This window comes from Galleria mellonella, unplaced genomic scaffold (genome assembly GCF_026898425.1).
Source record: "Galleria mellonella isolate WM207_F2 unplaced genomic scaffold, CSIRO_AGI_GalMel_v1 utg139, whole genome shotgun sequence".
NCBI lineage: Eukaryota > Metazoa > Arthropoda > Insecta > Lepidoptera > Pyralidae > Galleria > Galleria mellonella.
This window is the reverse complement of record NW_026441995.1, coordinates 8,334,929-8,356,969: the sequence shown is the minus strand read 5'-3', so window position 1 is coordinate 8,356,969 and position 22,041 is coordinate 8,334,929. Positions and strand designations below refer to the sequence as shown.

At 32.2% G+C, this 22,041-nt stretch overlaps 2 protein-coding genes and 1 long non-coding RNA gene across 3 annotated transcripts; 1 reads left to right on the top strand and 2 right to left on the bottom strand.

Annotated features, from left to right (window-relative positions):
* Positions 1-4,410: 4,410 nt before the first annotated feature.
* LOC113510595 (eukaryotic peptide chain release factor GTP-binding subunit ERF3A) lies at positions 4,411-18,880 on the top strand. Its single transcript, XM_026894055.3, has 12 exons — positions 4,411-4,782; positions 6,899-7,125; positions 8,850-8,955; positions 9,567-9,713; positions 11,122-11,267; positions 11,657-11,811; positions 13,447-13,564; positions 14,193-14,396; positions 14,773-14,931; positions 15,607-15,711; positions 16,489-16,657; positions 17,122-18,880. Exons 1-12 carry the CDS (start codon positions 4,545-4,547, stop codon positions 17,163-17,165), a joined length of 1,818 nt encoding a protein of 605 aa, XP_026749856.2. The 5' UTR covers positions 4,411-4,544; the 3' UTR covers positions 17,166-18,880.
* Positions 8,316-10,207, bottom strand: LOC128202598 (uncharacterized). The gene is made up of 2 exons (XR_008253880.1): positions 10,105-10,207; positions 8,316-9,318 (listed from the first exon to the last, which is right to left on the bottom strand). It is a non-coding gene; the product is annotated as an uncharacterized LOC128202598 (long non-coding RNA).
* Positions 18,881-19,959: 1,079 nt separating the features above from the next.
* On the bottom strand, positions 19,960-21,889 carry LOC113511607 (DCN1-like protein 3). The gene is made up of 3 exons (XM_026895266.3): positions 21,680-21,889; positions 21,365-21,594; positions 19,960-21,264 (listed from the first exon to the last, which is right to left on the bottom strand). Exons 2-3 carry the CDS (start codon positions 21,435-21,437, stop codon positions 20,348-20,350), a joined length of 990 nt encoding a protein of 329 aa, XP_026751067.2. The 5' UTR covers positions 21,438-21,594; positions 21,680-21,889; the 3' UTR covers positions 19,960-20,347.
* Between the last annotated feature and the right edge of the window lie 152 nt (positions 21,890-22,041).

Below are 22,041 nucleotides of genomic sequence, written 5' to 3'. Positions count from 1 at the left end.
TAGATAACGCTAACCGTAATGCAATTGGGTCGATTGTGATGTATCTATCGTACAATAGCCGATAGCCAAATAGCCAGCTATTACACCACAAATAAATGGACCGTTGTTAAAATGTCGACATTTTTTTTGTAGAACGATAATGGAAAGGTAACCTCGCCTGCGCTATCGGTATACTCTGGCAGGGCACCAATGAGGGCTGATAGATCAGGATGAAAGCAGGTCAATTAGCCTATCGTGATAAATTCCACAAGAACTAACCAAGATGGTTTCTTGGGGTAACCGCGTGGAGGTTGAACTGATAGGATATATTGCTAGTAATGAAGCTGGTAAATCTCCATTACTAACAATCTCTTTTCCCCATATCGGCTAGTTACCCACTACTAGCCATTTTTTTTATTCGAAAAACAGTAATAACAAGCCCATTATCTTGAATCCTGTGTTTGCATCAAACAGGATACTTACAGATTAGAAACGCTTTTTCATTATTAAAATAGATGTTTTATTTTTCAATTTGACAATGTTTTAATTTTAAGGTCTCCAAAAACTTTATTTTCTAAGAAGGAGCAATGCCAAGAGTTATTACACCGCACATTTAGAGATGGAAAAGAATATAAACAAAATATTGATTTATATCGTTTAATTTTTATACAGGGTGGCCCATAAGTCCTTAGTAATGAAAAAATTTAATTAAAATAAAACTAATTACACTATGAATAATATTTTTATTTTTAAATATAGCTAGAAAAAAGGGAATTATTTTTTGTAAATAACGTCGTCCAAATGTAATCCGTTACAGTCACGGCACTCTTGCAAACGCCTTCTGAAATTGTCGATGACTGCGCGGCACGTCACTGCTGAAATGCTTGCCATTTCTCTGCGGATGTTTTCTTTTAGGTCATTAATTGACCGCGGGTTAGAGTCGTACATCTTGAATCCTGTGTTTGCATCAAACAAAGTTTTGATAAAAACTTACAGATTAAAAAAGTAAGGCCCTATGATGCCATGAAACGCTTTTTCATTATTAAAATTGATGTTTTGTCCGTTAATGTGGATTTTCAGAGAACATTATGTTATTGAACAATTTGACAATGTTTTAATTTTGCACCAACTGAATTTTGTAAGGGTGCATAAGTAAATCTTTCTTCAAAAAACTGTTATTTTCTAACGACGAGTTGAGTGTAGGATTTTCAATGATTGAGCCACTGTGTCGATGTTTTGTTCCGTACGTGATGTCCTTGGGCGACCCAACCGCGGTTATTAACGTCGAACCGGTCAACTTAGCAATCCAATTAATCGTTTGGAGAGCTGGATCAAAGTTGTGTAAACCTTTGTGTTTTCGAAATTTGTGTTTTCGCCTCGCAACGAATTGTTGTTTTGATAAACACACAATAAACGCTCCATCGCGACTAAATTCCCAGATTTATATCGTTTAATTCAAATTTATATGTACTAAAACTAGCTGAACAAACGTTGTTTTGCCATATACATTATTTGTAGAGAATATTTTCTTAATTCAATAGAAAATAGCTGACACTATACGTGTGTGGAGATGTAATTACAATTGAAAGATGATTGAAGCATTGTACACAATTAAAGTAAACTTTATTTAAGCCACACGATGGGCAAATGAGCGTTCGGAGTCCTCGCCACCCAAGTAAATTTGTAGAAAATTATGAAATTCGCTTGGCATTGGCAACAATGGGCCTACTTTCCGATAGACTTGGCTCATGATTTTAAACGTGGAATTAAATTGTTGACCGTCTGCAGCAATATTTTGAATTATTTCTGATGCACCGAAAGATGTCATTTAGAAACATGAATTGAATATGCGCATTGACTTTAGGAAGAGGATAGAATCTGGATCCGTACATCGGTACGGATCCAGATTCTATCCTGTTACTAGGTCAGGTAATGTTTCAAACTCAGTTGCACTTTCCTGATGAGCAACACATCCCGACTGGCTCATTTTTAAATTTAACTACATGACAATGGGGGCATGCCTTATTCAAAGTACCATTGACCACTTAATAGCAACTATTTATTATTATTTCTAATAATAATAAATTCACTATGAGAATAGAATTGATATGAGAGTTGCACTGAAAATTTAAAATGATATGATGATGTATAACAGTCACTGCTACAATTAAGACATAAAAAAAATTTACGAAAACTGTATAGTAGAGAGTGATAGAAAGGAGGCCGGCTTCGTTCTGATCCCTACTCCGTGATGTAACTTATCGATTGATAGATGATCAGTTATCGACCGGTAAGGCTTGAAGATTAATTTAAATTAAGAAAAAAGATATAATAAAAGTGTATACCTATTGAAGAAAGGAGGAGATAAAATAATAATAACAGTCTATGTTGACGATTTAATTATAGCATATTCAAGTTCAGAAATATTAAAAGAAGTAAAGAAAGCACTAGAGAGAAAGTTCGAAATGAAAGACATCGGAGAGTTGAAATACTGTTTAGGTATAGAATTTAAACAGGATAAAGAAAAAATTACTATGAGTCAAAAGAAATACATTAAAGATATCCTTAAGAAATTCTCTATGCAAGATGCAAAACCTGTGGCAACTCCTATGGAAACAGCATTAAAATTAAAGAAAGAAGAATATCCAGATTCGAACTTACCCTATAGAAACTTGATTGGAGTCCTCATGTACCTATCAGTTGCTACGCGACCAGACATAGCTCATGCTGTTAGCTATCTTGGTCAATTCAATGCGTATTATGGAAAAGAACACTGGGCAGCTGCAAAGCGTATAATTAGATACTTGAAAGGTACAATAGATTTAAAATTAACATTCCACAAGAATGGAGATAAAATTTTAAAGGGTTACGCAGATGCCGACTGGGCATCGTGTCCATTAGATAGAAGGTCATATACCGGCCATTGTTTTATAAAGAACGGTGCGGTCATAAGTTGGGAGTCAAGAAAACAAAGGACTGTAGCACTCTCAACGGCGGAAGCCGAGTACATGTCTTTGAGCGAATGTACAAAAGAGGCTGTTCATTTGAAAAATATTCTGACTGATTTGGGTTACTTTAAACAAAAAGGAATTACTATTCACAACGACAATCAAGCCGCACAACAGTTAGCAATGAACCCTATCATTAGCGTCAAATCCAAACATATCGATATCCGCCAACATTTTATAAGAGATATGGTGCAACAAAATGTGGTGCAACTTTCATACCTAGGAACAGGGAATATGATAGCGGACATCTTTACAAAAGCTTTGCCTCGTCCTAAATATGAATACTGTCGCCAAGAGCTGGGACTCCTACAGTAGGTAGATACTATGCCGTGAGGAGGAGTGTAAGAAAGAGGTTGTACACGGCCATAGACCTACAGCTCAATTAAATAGAAAAATAAACTGTCTTGTGTCTTGTCACTAAAATAATCGTTGTAACATTGCACGTAATAAAATATTTAAAATATTAAATAACATTATTGGTCTCCTGTAACATTCCACATCCATCAAAAAGCAAATTGTAATTATAGACTATATATGGAAATTACTCGTACTACAATTATTATATTTGATTCCCATCTTGCAACCCTATTTCGGAATATAAAAATCGTGTTTAAAAAAAAGGGGTTGATCGTAAAAGGATGAAATTTTGAAGTTGTATGTATTTTTCAACGCTAAATCCTAATAAAATAAAAATAAAAAATTTTGTCAAAAAAATAAAAAAGAATATTTTGGGGTGGGTCACTCTTATCATTGTGGAGTATAAAAAATAAATGTTAGCTGGTTCTCAGACCTACCCGATATGCACACAAAATTTCATAAAAAATCAGTAAAGTCGTTTCGGAGGAGTTTGGTAACAAATACCGCGACACGAGAATTTTATATATTAGATATTTAAACTTTATAGTTTAATTTTTTTTACTTTATATCGATCTTTCATTTTGTATTATCCTCGTCATTTGATTAGTATACCGTAACTTTTCTAATCTGTGCACTCAACATTGTAAAGTTGTTGTTTTAAAATTCGTTTAAAAATGACAAACAAAGAGCATAGCTCATACAGCTTGGCTGACTTATGACTATAAGTTATCATCAGTTCTTCATAAATGGGGAGAAAATTTTTTCATACGTATTTTATATTAATCTTCATAAGAGTTGTAAATACCACGCGTCAGAGTTCTTCATGAATACGTAAACTCTGTAATTTACTTTCTATACATGGCAATTTTTATTCCTTTTTTTTTAAATACCGGAAGTTTATAATCAGTTGTAATACAATTTAATTAAAAACCATAATTTCATTTAACTTTGGGATAAAATAAAAATGAAAAAAATATTTTAATCCATATAATTAATGTTACTGTACATATATTTTAAATTTTCTTCTATTGTCTTCATATGCTATAATATGTTTGTTAACACTTATTTGGCAAATTGCCATGAACTTCCGGTGTAGGATAAAGACACACGCGGATCTATCGAGAAAAGAACGCGAATAATAATAAAATTAACTGGTAAAAGAAGACTTATTTAGTAAATTTACATTGTCAGTTATTAAAAATGTCCAATAACGGTGCTCCGGACTCTTGGGAAAGTCAAGCGGATCTTATAGGTGAACAAGGTGCAAAAGATTCCAATGATGTGTCTACTAAATTTTCCACGTTGAATGTAAATGCCGTAGAGTTTGTGCCTTCTTTTTGTAAGCCTTCTCAGGCTAACGACAATACTGAGTCCCCCACATCACCACAAAAATCTGAAAGTGGTTCTACAAATTCTACAGAAAGCCCTGTCATAAATGGTAAGTTCTGTCTTGTCATTTAGATATCTGCAATGTTGCTGCAAGAATTGAGTAATATTCCTTGAGCATGTATTACCTGCTAAAAATTATTTTAAATTAATTAAAATTTTGATCACGCATATCATAATGTAATAAGCATACAATCGCAACATACGTCCTATGACTATTTTTTTAATCCAGTTCTAACGGGTTAGGTCGAGACACGCGGCGAGAGACTGCCTATTTGTTAATCGCTATTTGGTTACTTTCTCTTAAATTACTTTTTATTCGGAATTCCATATGGATTATACAAAAGGTGTGTTTTGTTTTATTAATACTGCATATAAAAATATAGGTATCTATTATTTCATCTTTTAGATTCTATATCTTGAGAAATATCTTACATTTATAATAATGTGAAGAATTATTATAACTCTGCCTTATGTACTAATATTAATTATATATTTATTTATAGCTATGTGTGTTTATTTGTTAATAATCTACAAACTTTCACTAACATTTACAATCTATGTATAAGCAGCATAAAAAAAAAAACTCTATACATTTATCTCACAAAATGTGTTCACAAATTTTATTAGATACGTACACACACACACACACTAAGACAAAAAAAATATTATTTAATTGATATGAATTATATAAGAAATAATAGAAAGTTAGGTTAACTAAGTTAGGTTAAAATATATAGACTAAATCAGCTGTCACACATCAGCTGTTTACAATATCAACCCTTTTTTTAAACATATCAAAATAGTCAAAAGTATCTTAATATATTATCCTCTGAAACAAACTATAATTTTTATAGTTTTATTATATAAAATGTCATTATATTTATCTATATTTCTTTAAAAGTAATATAGAATTATATATATTTATTTGTACCTATGTTCCTATTATCAAATGTCTATAATTTTTTTTACTTTTTTTTTGGTCTGCACTTTAAAACCCATTCATAAAAACAAAAAACTATACAAATTTACTTAACTATTATACTGTTTTATCACTTTCTTTCAAATTAGTAATTTATTGTAAAAGAAAGAGACAAAACAGTTCAATAGTTAAAACTGGTTTATAAGAGGTTTGACATTTTAATGAATTTTCCAGAGGGAGACTTTGTACAAAAGTCGATTGCTTGGGTAACTCTGTTCCATTCGTGTTTCAACTGTGAAGCAGTTGTGTTTGCTTGGCTGTGTTTCGGTTTGAAGTGTGGAATATGGAGTGAATTTACTAGGTAAAGAGGAATAACACTTGAGTCCTCAGGAATGGCAACGCATGGGGTGTATCATGGGGGAAACAGTATACTCAGTTATTTCCATACTACCGCTCATGTCTTTAGACGACGGTTACCACTTTCCATCAGGTGGGTTGTCAGCTTGTTTGCCAATCTAAGTTGTATAAAAAAAAAAGAATAACAAAAAGGGGGTTAGTAACCCCTTGTTAGTATTTTGTTATTTATATATTTGTGTGGCCTAGTCAGTATGGAAATAGTAAGCTATATCCTCCATCTATCAGGAAAGATCTAACAATAGGATATTAAATCTGTGGATTAAAATAAACAGATTTGACAAATTGTTGTAACTCCTTTGGCATGTCACAAATCATTATGTGACAATTTAGAGTTAGTGGATAAACTTAGGGGCAGTTTATGATGCATTATTTTGTATGGTAGTAGACAGTTTTAGGAATGTGTTTAATACTCGCATATCTATCATTCAAAGTTATTATATAGACTTTGAATTTTATAGCATCTATTGTGAAGCTTCAGAGCGATATAACAAGAAGGTAGTTTATGCTTAGTATTACAATGTTAACTGTACAAAGTGTGCTCCTTGATACTACCAATAGAAGAGTTCTACCTTTTTTTATGGTAGCTAACTCACAAAATTGTTTAAATTGTTGGTTCCTAAAGTCATTTTAGGAACCAACAATTTAAACAATTTTCTCCACAAATATGGTTGCTAAATGTAGTTCATTAATCAAAATTATCTTTACCTTTAGAATGGTCTACAACCACTGAATATGTGAAGTTATTGAAATTTAATTATATTATATATATGTACTTACGTACTAAAGATTTATAAGAAATATTTTATGTAATGTAATATTACTACAACAGGTTGTGGAGATGGTGGAGTTGAAAGTGGGGATGGTGGTGCAGCCTCGGCCTCTCCGCGAGTAGAGGAGCCCCCGCCCGTGCCGCCAGCTGCAGCGCCTGCTACTGCAACACTCCCTGTTCCACCTGATGTTTCACCTACAGCTGATAGTTGGGAAGCTGAGGCTGATGATGCACTGCTTACCCCTGAAGATAACAACGAGCCAGAAGAGGAAGATACAGAGCAACAGGTGTGTTTTCCTATCATGAAAGTTTTTTTGGAATTTTAGAGCTAAATGAAAAGAAACAAACTTGATGTTGAACATCAAGAAATAAAATGCTGTTAAAATCATATTCAAATAATTATTAATTTATATATAATTAATAATTATAGTCAATTAGACATTCACATATGATGTTATGATGAATGAAACTTCACTTTCTGTTTGCCTGAATTTGGTATCAACATTTTTACTTAATTTGTATAGAATATTGGTCTGAATTTTTAAGATTGTAAGGCTCGGTTTTGTTAATACTACAGTCAGGGGGGAAGGGGGTGTTAGTAATGTGGACTACCAGTCTTATTGCTAACAATATATGCTATCAGGTAGACTTCCACATAGTTCCCCCTGGAAATCATCGGCCTTTTCATTCTCACCTATCATCCCTCACTGGAGTCCCGCCAGCGTATACCGTTAGCGCACGCAGGGTTACGATTCTATTATCATCCATTAAAAATACTAGAGTCAAATTAATCATAATTACTTTTTCTAATAAAATTATGAAAACCCTAAAACAATTTAGAACGTTATTCTTCTGTATTTCCGTATAGATACTATAGTATGTTATTTGGGTGCCAATTGAATTTGAATGTTTCCATTTATGTAAAATTCAATTATCACCCTGTATCTAAATAGACATATATCATCCATCACAAATGTACCAAATTCCTAGTGAGATGACTAAAGATAGATTTATAGATCTTTAATTACTAAGACTAGTAATTAAAGATCTATAAATATTTAGCCAAAAAAGTAAAAAAAAAAAGCAGTGTAGCCTAATGGCTTAACAGCCATTTGCTTGAAAGATTGTGTGTTAAATGTTAATTAAATGGTGTGTCCTTAGATCCGTATTTATGTTCGGATATTTTTAACTTGCATCGATGATATAAAACACTTTAATTCTAAATGTGACAGTCTGTATTTTATAACTTTAGTCGCATCTATTGTTTTTGAGTCAGTTAGAATGTTTGTGCCCTTAACTTCCACTCTCGACCAGTACTTTCGAGTACATTGATTGACTTATAATAATAATAAAATTTTAAAATTCTTCTCCACATCAAATTCTACATGTAGGGGTATGAATAAAGTTGAAAATGGAACTTATAGCATGGAACAAGAAAAAAGATAAAAGGGAAGAAGAGTGAAAAGAAAAACATCACCAAGTTTTATTATTATTTATTTTGCAATTATAAAAAGAATGTTGTAAACATTCTTTTTGTACCGCATTGACATACCATATATTTAATTCAAACATATTTAATGTGATTTGGATATTTCAGCCAATTTAAATACATTCATCTTAGTAAATCTACATTGAAAATATTTGAAACATCAATTATTACTATTGCTGAAATTGGCAAAGGTACTTGATAAAATTGCTTTTTTATCAATAAGCAACAGTTAGTGTAAATTCAATATTATCAATTTATTTTATCTCTTTATATCTTTACATTGTACCACTTCTGTTCCCATGACTTTATCAAACATTCGAAATTCTTTATATATATTTAGTACATAATTTTTTTCTACACAGTGTACAAACAATAGCTTCTCAATTTTTTATCAGATTAGGATCCAAGCAAATGTTTTTGTTTCTAATTATCAATGTTAATTATGGCCTAGAAACCTTGAATAAGACATAGTTGACATATTATACTGCTTTGGCTATTAAATAATTTTTGTTGCATTCTTAGGATGATGGTGAAACAACAAAAAAAATTCCGAAGAAAAAACCACCTCGAGTTGAAGATACTAGAAGTAAAAAGGAACATGTTAATGTTGTTTTCATTGGACATGTTGGTAAGTTCATATTTAATTAAAGAATTGATGATGGCTATTAACCAGCCTCTATCTAACTCTTCTATAATCATAACACTTAATATTGGTAGATATTTTTTAAATGCTTAAAACGTATTATAGTATAAACCCAAAATACCAGGAGAAAGGGATTGTAAGTAATGGAGTCTAACTGATCCATTTCCGGCAATACACCCTGTCAGGTCGACCTCCACGTGGTTCCCCATGGAAACCATCGTAGTTAATTCTAGTGGCATTCATCACAGTGGGCTAACTGACCTGCTTTCATTGTCACCTCTTATCGCTCACTAGTGCCCCGCCAGCGTATACCGATAGCGCAGGCGGGATTACTATTCCATTATCACCCTTTAAGAAAAATAGAAACAAAATACTATTTTTATATAGGATAAATAATAGTATTCAGATAGGATTGGTTAATTTTATTTTTCCTCAACAAAATGGAATGCCTATATTCTTATTTGTGTGTGACATATTAATGTTTCAAAATTGTCAAATAATTCACCTTTAAAGTAATAATCTTATTAAATATATATTTTTTCACATTCAAAATATAAGATAATAGTTTAAACTAATTAACTATTGTTCAATATTAGATGCTGGAAAATCTACTATTGGTGGTCAAATAATGTCGTTGACGGGGATGGTTGACAAAAGAACATTGGACAAATATGAAAGGGAGGCACGTGAGAAATCAAGAGAATCTTGGTACTTGTCATGGGCACTAGACACCAATCAAGAAGGTAAGATAATAATTAGACTACACCTGTAATATAATGTTCAATAAAATACAAAAATGCAACACAAATTGGTATCACGTAATGTATTACAACCACTAGTTTAGTTTTTAATTTTTGCTCGCACTGTGTTATGTGGTCACTCTCTTTGTTAGAAGCTCCTGATATAAATTTGTCTCTAGTAATCCACGCATGTTTTTCACCCGCTCTACTGGCTCCTTTTAAATGATTAAACCACAATACTAAGCTAAAAGTTTATTAATAACTTATGTAACTATAGTCACAATTTATTTTATTTTGATTATATTAATAGATTTTTTTTTTATATTAAGTACTATTATTATTCACATTGAATTCTAATCGTCAAATTTATTACATTTATTACAAGTAATTATACCTATACTTATGTTATTGTAGACCAAAAAAAAATGAATATCAAATATGTCGTGAAACAATATTTGACAGTGTAGTTGTACATTATCTGTTACGTATTTGAGTGTTACGATAATTTACCGACTATATATCTACTGTGACTAATCTATAATCACTTCAGTACATTGTCCTAGCAACATTATAAAGATTTTATAAATCAGATCTTGTAGTCAATAGTCATATAAGGTCCAATGATGGTTACATAACATTATAGGTGACTATAGGTATTAACCATTATATATATGATGGTAGTCTTTAATATTTGTTACACGTGAATAATCACTTAGCTAGCTTATTTTCCAGAGGGAGACTGTACAAAAGTCGTTTGCTTGGGCACCTGTCCCATTCATATTATAACTGATAAGCAGTTGTGTTTGGATGGCTGTTTCGGTTTGAAGGTTGGGATATGGCAGTGAATTTACAAGATATAGAAGCATAACACCTTAGTTCTCAAGAATGGCAACGAATCCCCCCCACCCCCACCGACGAAACAGTCCTGTTTTATGTTCATGATACTCCTTATGTCTATAGGCGATAGTTACCACTTTCCATCAGGTGGGCCGTCAGCTTGTTTGCCATTCTAAGTTGCATAAAAAAAAGCTAGAAATTGATTAGCTGAAGAAATTAATTGAACACAGAACTCTTTTAGCTTAAAAATATTAATGGAACTTGCTAGAACCAGACTAAACTTTGTCTACAACCAGCTTGCTTCCATACCTTTTTCTAATATTCAGATTGCGATATTTGTTGAATCATTTACTAAGCCTCTGGTAGAACCTAGACTAGCACGACGCAGGAGATCTTGTTGCGAGGTCTAGAAATCTGTGAATATTGGTATTACAGACTGTCATAGACTGTGGTGTTACCACCTGGAAAACCATGATTTTTATTAAAAATAAAATAAAAGTATTATAATTAGATTAACTATAGAAGTATATACATTAATAATTTGTTTACCATATATATCATTTCATTTATACAGAACGTGACAAGGGAAAAACAGTTGAAGTGGGGAGAGCATATTTCGAGACTGAGAAGAAGCATTTCACTATTCTTGATGCCCCTGGGCACAAGAGTTTTGTACCCAATATGATTGGAGGTGCAGCGCAGGCTGATCTTGCAGTACTGGCTGATTTTCACCACCGTACAACCCGCCACAAACTAAAGTAGCCCAATCATCTACGAGTGGATCAACCTTTCTTCCAAATTCTTTGAATCAACTTCCAGTATACATGTAATATTTACGATGAATAAAGACATATAATATATCAGCGAATGGGGCATTTTATATGGCAACTTAACACAGTCAGCTATATATTTATACAGCTATATATTTCTATGGTCAATACTGTGTTCTGTGTTTAGTCTAACTCAGCCTTAATACTATAAGGATGTGTTGTTCAGTCCTGAACATTTAACTAAATTATACAATAATGGCATATAAAATTCTATACCACTTTTATGTGTAATGCGAAATTTGAGTAAATTATTAACATAATACTATTTATTAATTTCAGGTCATATCTGCGCGTAAAGGTGAATTCGAAACCGGTTTCGATAGAGGAGGGCAAACTCGTGAGCATGCTATGTTGGCTAAAACAGCAGGTGTGAAACACTTAGTGGCACTTGTGAATAAGATGGATGACCCTACTGTCAACTGGGATGAAAAAAGGTATATTATTATCATATTTGTGCAAACTTTCGATCACTCATTAGATAACCCTATATAAACTGAGATAATTAGATTACATCATGTACCAACCTACTCACCTTGACTGTGAATTATATAATAGTTGAGGAAAAACTGAATTTTTCTGTTTATTCATTCATGTTTTAATTAAATAACATCTAATAATGAAAATATAGAAATATTATCAAATTATGAAAATTTTATTCTATTTGAATTTATTGTCAATTACATACAATTATAGAGTAATATCTGATATAACATCATCATCATCATTTCAACCATTATCCGTCCACTGCTTGACATAGGCCTCCCCCATAGACTGCCATAAGGAACAGTCCTGAGCCACCTGCATCCATTGACTACCTGCAATGAAGTTGTCACTCCATTTAGTGGGGGAGAGGTCATTCCACACTTCGTTTGTCCGTATGGGGTCACCACTCAAGAACCTTTCCTATCAGTTGTTAGCTCTTTAAGCTATGTGACCAGCCCATTACCACTTCAGCTTGCTTATCCTTCGGGCTATGTCGCTTACTTTGGTTCTTTTGCGAATATATCGTTTTCAATTCTATCACTTAAAAAAACTCCGAGCATAGTCCTCTCCATAGCTCGCTGAGTAATTTGAAGCTTTTGCACAGGACCATGTTTCGGTTCTATAAATTATCACTGGCAACACGCACTAGTTAATTACTTTCGTCTTCAAACAGCCGAGTTGGATTCGTGGGTGATATCTCAGTCAAAGTTGGACTTACCTTTTCTGACAACTTGTCCCAGTTATACATACTCATTGACAACTTCGAGCGTAGTGTTTTCAATCATAATCGATATAGGTGTAACATGGACGTTAAACATGATTTTAATTTTGTCCATATTCATCTTAAAATCTACATGTTGAGAAGCACCATTGAGGTCATTGAGCATAGTATTCAAATCCTTCAGGGATTCTGCAGTAATTACTATGTCATCGGCAAATCGCTATTGATGTTTATATTATATCTTTTCCAGTCCAAGAGTTCGAAAACATCTTCCAATTCAGCTGTGAAGAGTTTCAGGGATATGACGTCACTCTGTCTTACACCTTTATGTACTGGGATGGGTTTTATACTCTGGTTCTGTACTCGAATAGACATTGTAGCTTTACTGTACATACACTTCAATACGTCGATATACCTATAGTCAATCTGGCAGAGACTGTAGTACCGCCCATAACTCGACCGAATCAAAGGCTTTCTCATAGTTCATAAATGCCAGATACAGTGACAAATTATACCTTTCGGTCTTCTGTATAATCTGTCGTAGCGTATGTATGTGGTCTATGATGCTAAAGCCCTTTCAGAAGCCAGCTTATTTGAGTGGCTGAAAGTCGTCGAGTTTGCACATAAGAAAGGTCAGGACTCTCGATAGCAGTATCTGATATAACAACTCTTTTAATATTACATAAATATCATGAATTAATGTTTTGTTTATAATAATCAGAATCTATATTTAGATAGACTCTTTGTAATAAGTACACACTGCTTCTGATTTGAGACCTGCTATCATAATAGGATATCAATAGAAGTAAGACCTTTGCAATAGAGCTGTGCTTTTGATATATGCAGTATATTTCTGATTTTTCAGATACAATGAATGTCGAGACAAAATCCTTCCTTACCTCAAGAAGTTGGGTTTTAATCCAGCAAAGGATCTCTCTTTCTTACCTGTTTCTGGTCAAACTGGACAAGGCTTATTGGAAAAAGTAAGTATATTTTCTACTTTTATTAATTTAATTTTTGTTACCTAATTATTAGCATGGTTGGTAAGCTAGCATATTAAGCTAGCAATGCTCAACCCTTTTGCATAATTTAAACTTTTTCTTTTTCCTTTCTCAATAGGACAGACGACAGAGAGCCTTGAAATGGGTAATGATTTGATTTCATCAACAAACTTTTTTTAAAAAGCCACTGAAAGCAAACCTATGAAATTGAATTAATATGGATACCATAGGTTCTATTTGAGTCTTTGTAACCTAAAGTTTTAAATTATAACATACAACTCTATGCTCATTTCAAGGCTGAGTTTTTATCAAACAAGGAAAAAGATACGTGCAATTTGGACGACGAGACATCCATTTTGTTATTCATACTAATTAATCTAGTGACATTCAGATTCTTATGTACAAAAAGTCGTGCGTTTATATCGTATTATATATTGACAACAGGCCTCGAAACTGTTACTTTTACGTTAATAACGTATGGGAATAGTGTGAATATAAATTCTTTGTCGAGTTCAATATATTGTGGATATAAATTATTGAGTCCCTGAAATGATGTACGCTACATTAATATTAACTATTCCCACTTGTCAATATTATTTATTTTCTTCAGGTAACTGAGGAAATCTGTCCGTGGTACCGCGGTCCATCTTTCATCCAACTAATCGACGAATTACCCTCACTGAATCGTAAAATGGACGGCCCCTTCATCATGCCAGTAGTCGATAAATACAAGGATATGGGCACGGTGCTTATGGGAAAAGTTGAGGCGGGTACTACACGAAAAGGCAGTACCTTATTCCTTATGCCTAATAGGGTATGTAAAATTTTTATATTATACAAATATATAATAAATAAGTGTATGTCCCGGTTCTTTTTTTGGAGTTCTTGCTAGATTTGTGGCTTATATATAATAGTCACCTAGGCTAAAGAACATCCTAATTCATGCTAGGTTAGAAAAGTTTACTTTTTATATTGGTTTAATTGGGAATTGCGTTTGAGATCTCATTTACTCAAAAGTCACATACTTACATAAATTTCATATTTTTTTAATGATGATAAAAATAACATAAAATAGTAGTGGGGATTATTTATAACGTACTGATAGAGAGAACTATTAGCAGTAAAAAAAATAGTTTTGTTTGCTTATTGTTATAAATTATTGAGCACATTTTACTTTCATCCCATTTCAGGTACAAGTGAATGTAGACCAGTTATGGTCAGATGACATCGAAGTGACGTCCATTGGTCCTGGCGAAAATGTCAAAGTAAAACTCAAAGGAATTGAAGAGGAGGATGTCTCGCCTGGTTTCGTTTTGTGTGATATTACCGAGCCCATTACCACTGGAAGAGTAAGATCATTTTCAAATCTATACATATAATTATAACAACTTGTTTACCAGAGGAACACTTTGTATAAGTCAGTTTGGTGCTTTATATCTGTTCTACTTTTGTTTCTGACCTAAACTAGCCTTGCTTGTATGGTTGCGTTTTTGTTTAAAATGTAGGTTATGGTAGTGAAATTACATCATATGAAACAATAAAAAAACAAACTTCATCAGATAAAATATGATGATAAATTACATATTTCATAGATAAATTGAAAGAAAATATTTTAATTTCGAATGCTGAATATAGTGTCCAGGTATTGAAGTAGCTTTTACTTTGCATTAAGTTTTTTTTTTTTTGCATTGCATAGAAAAAAATTATCTTTAATTGTCACAAAATTTGTATGGGAGACCAACACAAATAAACTATCGATTGTAAAAAAATATCAAAATCAGTTTAGATTTATTGATATAGTGGTGTAGCATAGCCATAAAAAAACACATAAGAACTGAGAACCTATTTCTTTTAAAAATCAATAAAAGTATTTTAAGAATAGTGTTTATTAAAATGTTTAAATATGATATTGCATCATAAATTTTATATTTTGTTAGTATTGACTTATTATTATATGAATGCGGGATTACACGGCCCAAATATCTGAGTGTATTTATATATAAAATTTATTTTTGTTTCCTCAGGTTTTTGATGCTCAAGTTGTAATTTTGGAGCACAAATCTATTATCTGCGCCGGTTACTCTGCAGTTATGCACATACATTGTGCAGCTGAAGAAGTCACTGTTAAGGTAATATTTATAACCGTTTATTTTAATTAATATTTATAAATATTTTCGGAAACAATAGTCAAAGTATTGATGATAAAATTCATATATAAATAATTTGTTTACCTGAGCAACATCAATACATATAATAAAATTGTAACTGATCACTGTCTGTATATGTAAGATATATAAGAAAACCTATTATAGGGGGACTTTATGAACGCAATGGAACCCAAAACAATGATTTTTACAACTTTTGTCTGTTTGTGCACGCTAATCTCAGAAATGGCTTAACTGATTTAAATGCGGTTTTTACTAATGTGTTGTGGTTTATTCCACTTAACATTTAGTGTTTGTTTTATTTCAATTGGTTCAATATCAATCTAAAGAATCACATATAAAATGCTATACAATAACCGATTAGTTGAATTGGCTGACACTTTATGAACATATTAGGTATGTAATTATCATTTAAGTATATAATACAATATAAGACCGGATTCATGAAGAGTTCCAATGGGAATGTACATGTATACAGGAACTTCATAGAAGCGGGTAACGCAGCAGGAAATGGTTAGTTTTACATAATTTGTCTGATTGGGTGCATATGTCCCACTCCTGTTTCTGGTGTTTGCTTGACTGTGTTTTGGTTTGAATGAGCTTAACACCATAATTCACAGGAATTGCAATATATGAGGAATACGATAGACATTACAGTATATTCGGTGATGACGTTGTTCATGTTTATAGACGACAGTTACCATTTTACATCAAATGGGCTGACAATTTGTATATTTGCAGGCGCTAATCTGTTTGGTTGATAAGAAGACGGGCGAAAAGTCGAAGACGAGACCGCGCTTCGTCAAACAGGACCAAGTGGCCATCATGAGGATAGAATGCGCGGGAGTCATTTGTTTAGAACCATTCAAGAAATTTGCTCAAATGGGCAGATTCACACTAAGAGACGAAAGTAAGTGATGTGAATTCTCTGATATTTTATTTCCCATATAAAATTTCATATATTATTGTAGATTTCGTTATTTCATAAATCTAGTGGATTGATGTTAATTAAATTGACATAAAAAAGTCATTATTAATTTGTAGCATATAATTTATTCAATACATCTCAGAAATGGCAACGCATAAGGGGGGTGGGGGGGTATCATGGATGAAACAGTATACTTTGTTATGTCCATGGTACTGTTCATGTCTATAGGCAATGGTTGCCACTTACCATCGGGTGAGTACTTTGTTTGCCATTCAAAGTTGTACAAAAAAAAATTATCTATCATATGCAAAAAGAATATTTCACACTCGACTGGAATTTCCAAAGGCATATTCAAACACACTCTTATTATATTAGTATAGCTGTACACACAGCAGTACTTCTATATTTATTAGTCTATATAGCACAATATATATTTTTTGTTTCAGATAAAACTATTGCGATTGGTAAAGTCCTAAAAGTGATTGAGTAAATTGGCACTACAATTTGTAATTTAGCTAGGATAGGCCTTTCCAAAACCTATATCAACAGACATGCATGTAAAATGTAATCCTGATTTTGGGATCTGTACCATGTGAGAGCTCGAGTGTATTATTGCTTCATCATTTCTAATTAAGAAAGTGTATATTTTGCCTGTTTATTGAAATAGCAGTGCTAGTCCCGATCAAAATAATGTTTTACAGCTACTGCCATAACAGTATACATTTCGTGCTGGAACTCTACCTGATATATTTGTGTTTTCAGTTTCGTTATTTTATAATTAAAAAAATCTTACAATTTTTGTATTATTCTGGACGAGGAACTACGTTTTGTTAATCTGTGTCACTTGATGCATAGAAATTTTTAGTTTTAAGCCTCATCGTTGGAACTCATGTTTTTTGCATTATTCGCCTAGCCTTACAACCCCAGATATAGGGATGAAAACGGCGTAGTTATTTCATAACTTGTATATATTTGCTATGCAAATAATCGTGTAGAGTTCCAAAATACTAACGATCGTTTCTGTTAATTATGAATAAAAACTTATCGATTACGATATTATACCACGAAATCGTAATAATAAGTCATTAACCCCTTTGTTATATTTTACTCGGCAATGACGGTGTACGATGGATAAGGCTCTCATGTACTAATTTGTTACGATAATCATCAGGTTGGCGTTAGTGAGTAACTAAACAACAATTTAATTTTTTATTACCATTATCGTTCCTCCCTAGTCCAACCTGCTGACTCACGTAACAAATTGCTAGTGTTTATATTTTCACATATTATGGTTATAACGGTTATTAGTACTGTTTCCTATTTTAAATGCAAAATTATGTTTTTATTTTTTAGTAGTTTGATATACAGTACACATATTTATAAAAGATATTTGTGATTAGTCTCTGACTGAAGTCACATTTTATTTGCATAGATCAACAGTTGTCTCGGTGGTATCTGTTTTTAAAGTTAATTATATCTGCAATACTTTTTGTATCGAATTATGCTTAGATTATAATTTATTGCTTTAGTGACCAATTTCTACTGACGAAAATGTGTCCCAATGTTGTCAAGATAAAACTCAAAAATGTGAAAAATTGGGAAACACTGAAACGTCGATGTTTTATTTACTCTTAAATTATGATTATAATTATGACCATACCCTATTGCGAGGCGGCCTCGATTAGTAAACCGTCGCCGCGACGGTCTATATTCAAAATACTTTCAATATTAGCTTGTTATTCATGCATCAAGTATTAATGTAGGGAAGAGTACTTATGGAAAGTTGCGCAGAATGTAACGGTGGTTCTTATCAAGAAAGTTAATTCTTATAACTTCGGCTCAACCTCCGAATTGTTATAGTAAATGTATATTATGGATTTATAAATTTTCAGCTTTTTTAATATAATCAGATTTACGTCTAGAGATGATTGTATATTATTATAATATTTTGTGTATATCAGTGGACAAGATGCGAGGCGCGCGTGGTCCCTGAGTAGGTCCACCTCGTGCTATAGTTTATTTTGTCGAAACGCTTGCAGTAGAGAGAAGTACGTAAATAAGAAAGGCGCGAGGCGAGCTCCGCGTTGCAGTGCCTTGTAGAAGCGCCTCGCTCGCCTCGCGCACCGGCGCGCCTCCACACCGAGCGACCACTGGCAGGCTGCAACTATATTATTTTGTTTAAAATAAAATAAAATTTTATTAATACTATTGTACTTGTTATTTTAAACCTTATTTCACAACAAGCTATTGATATTAAAAATTAATTTACTTGATTGAGGCACGATTGGAACATCTGTGAGTTACCTACAAAATAATATGACATGCATTAGTTCCCTGTCTCAAATTTCAATACACAAAAGATTGAAATTTTGTATTTTTAAATGGTCTATAAAATTTAGTATTTTTAGATTACTATTAGCAACATATTCTTCTATTGAAGTCCATAATTCAACTATGCGAGTTAATTCGAAATGGTCTGTGCAGATTAACGAGACTATTTTCCGTGGAATATAACTTTGTTTTAGCCATGTACTTACCTGTGGCAAGTGTGATGTGACGGATTTTTAATGCGTAATAATGGAAATATAACCTGCATTTGCTTTCTGTATACGCTGGTAGGATATAAGTGGGTCCATGAAGATGATATACGAGGATGAAGTCGCAAAAGTTGGCTTATAAGAATAGAATGGTAACTTCGCTTGCACCTGACAATACAATCCTTGACGTACGTTTGGGAAGAAAGGTCAGTAATATTTGCTGCGATGAATTAACTGACTCGTTTTATCCTCGCCTATCGTTTACCTAGTACCATCATTATATTTTCATTAAAAAAAAAACTAATAAAATGTAATCTGTGATGATAGATACAGACTCATTGCTCATGCTTACATTGGATGACAACCAGAGTGGCGTGCGATTTTGGTATTTAGCGTGTTTATTGCAACCTTGCAATAACCTAGTGCCATTCAAACGAACATTGCAACATTTGGCATAAATTTTCAAAACTCATATGAGTATACATATGTAAGTTTTATTAAAATCAATCCAGTAGTTTTTATATGACGCCTAGGCAAAGGAGGCAGAAAGTAATTGAGAAATACAATGTGTAATCAATAAAAAAATATTTAATGTTAAGTACAAATGTACAGACTGTGATGCAATTTTTTTTAATAAATAAAAACTTTATATGGATTAAATTCTATAATTCTATATTTTTAGCTTTGACAATTTTCAGTTGGTGCAACATCTAAATGATGGTGGCAGCAAGAAAAAAAATTACATAATTATGGTACATCATTATAATTTAATATTTTAAGCAACCAAAATTGCAAAGATATTTATAATTATATACAGATTTTGGCTAATTCCATTCCTGGAATGTTTATTCTTAAGTCTATAACTAGACACAAAAGTACAAATACTTCTGCAATTAATTAATTTTAACACATATATATATATACATTAAATCATTTTGAATCTCATTAGTACCTCCTACATGCACTGCATTCATATTCTTTTTGCTCATTGTAATATTAAAACATCCTTTATCTTACTCTTACACCACTTTATGACACAGGAATAACCATATTATAAGACATTTTTAATGGATTATCAGTCTCAATATCTTTATTTAAGTACCTAAAATAGTTAAAATTTGGCAAACATAGAATTTTAATCCTGTATCTTTATGTCATTTTTTGTTACATTCTGGTTCATTTGATCATTTTCATATTCCACAAAATCATCAAAAAGGCTAGGCCAAGCCTCTGTATCATCATAGGTACTGAGATCATTCCCTACAAACTCACAAAAGTTCAAAAACATATACCATGTATCCTTCGGAATACCTCTTATGTGATTATTTTTTTCTAGATAACCCAACCATCTATCTAGTATTGGAGGTTCATTATTAGTAAAAACTAGGCGCCAGAGGACAATAGCAATGTCTGTTGGCAGTATGCGCTGGCCTGTACTTACATCTAGGCCAAATTTAAAAGTGAATCTATATAAATCTTTGAAATGCTCAGAATCTGTTTTTAATTCACTAGTTATTTCATTTAATTTCTGCTGTATACCTTTGATAGAATCAGTTTTCATATCCTTCAGCCCCTGTACAAATTCAAACTTTGTAAATCTACACATTTGACTAGCATTTAACTTCCAAGCAAGTACTAAAACTTTAAAATCATCAGGGTTCAATTGTAAATCATTACATAGATTCTCAATACCTTCAGCTAATATTGTATCTTCTAATGAATCCTTATATTGGTCAAATAATTGATGTATCTTGTTTTCAGATATTCTTAGATCACTTGAACCTAGTGATGACATTGTACGTGGTATTGATGGTAACTTTTGATAAAATAATTTAGGAGTTTTTTCACAACTTGCTTGTGTTTTATGCAAATTGTTTACCTCTGTTGAACAAGGCTCCCCAAATGAAGTTACCGTGTTGGTATTTTGTAAATTGGTGCTGTTTCTATAACAAGTAATACTATTTTCATTATCACGAAGAAGTGGTTCTTCTTGAGGATAATCTGATACCATGACAGCAGGCACTTGGTTTGTAGTGACAATTTCTGTCATCTCTGAAAATAATGATAAGCATTGCATTAATACCTCCTTACTTAATATTATGAAAAATGTTAAAAATTTTCAATAAAATATTTATAAAAATGTTATATTCACCATCTTTCTTCCTTTGAGATGTTGTAATATCTGCATTAGCTTGATTCTTGAAACAACTGAGACAATGGCCCATTGGACAAAATATACTGAAAGATCTCTAAAAAGTTAAAGTTCTTATCAATTACACGAACACTCTTAGTTGTTGCAGTCAGTTTTTCATTGTAAATGCTATAAAACATAATGATAAGAAAGCGATTCTGTAGCGATCTTCCGTAAATACTCTTTAAAATCTGAAATATATAAAGACGTGTAATTATTAACTATGATTTCCTGTATATTAAGCAAAAATATTTCGCTTCACTAATAAAACAGTACCTGATATTAATAGTAGTCCCATTTATTAACGTCGTATGTTTCTTCTTTGTTTCATGGGTTAACAATTAAATACATTATATATCTTCTATTATAAGAGGGTTTGATTTCTGCATAACAAAATATTGAAATACTTTCCACATTTAAGGGTAATATAATATTTTAGAATACAAAAAAAGATTAACTACTAAAAATACAATAAATTGACAACAACTTGACATTGACAGATCGAAACCAAAGACTGTAAAATGAGGTGAATAAGAACAAATTAAAATTTGGATTAATTTTTTTCATATTAATCTATTAAAGTAACATTTGATGATTCGGCATACAATCCGGGAACATAATCTTTAAAATTTGGGTAT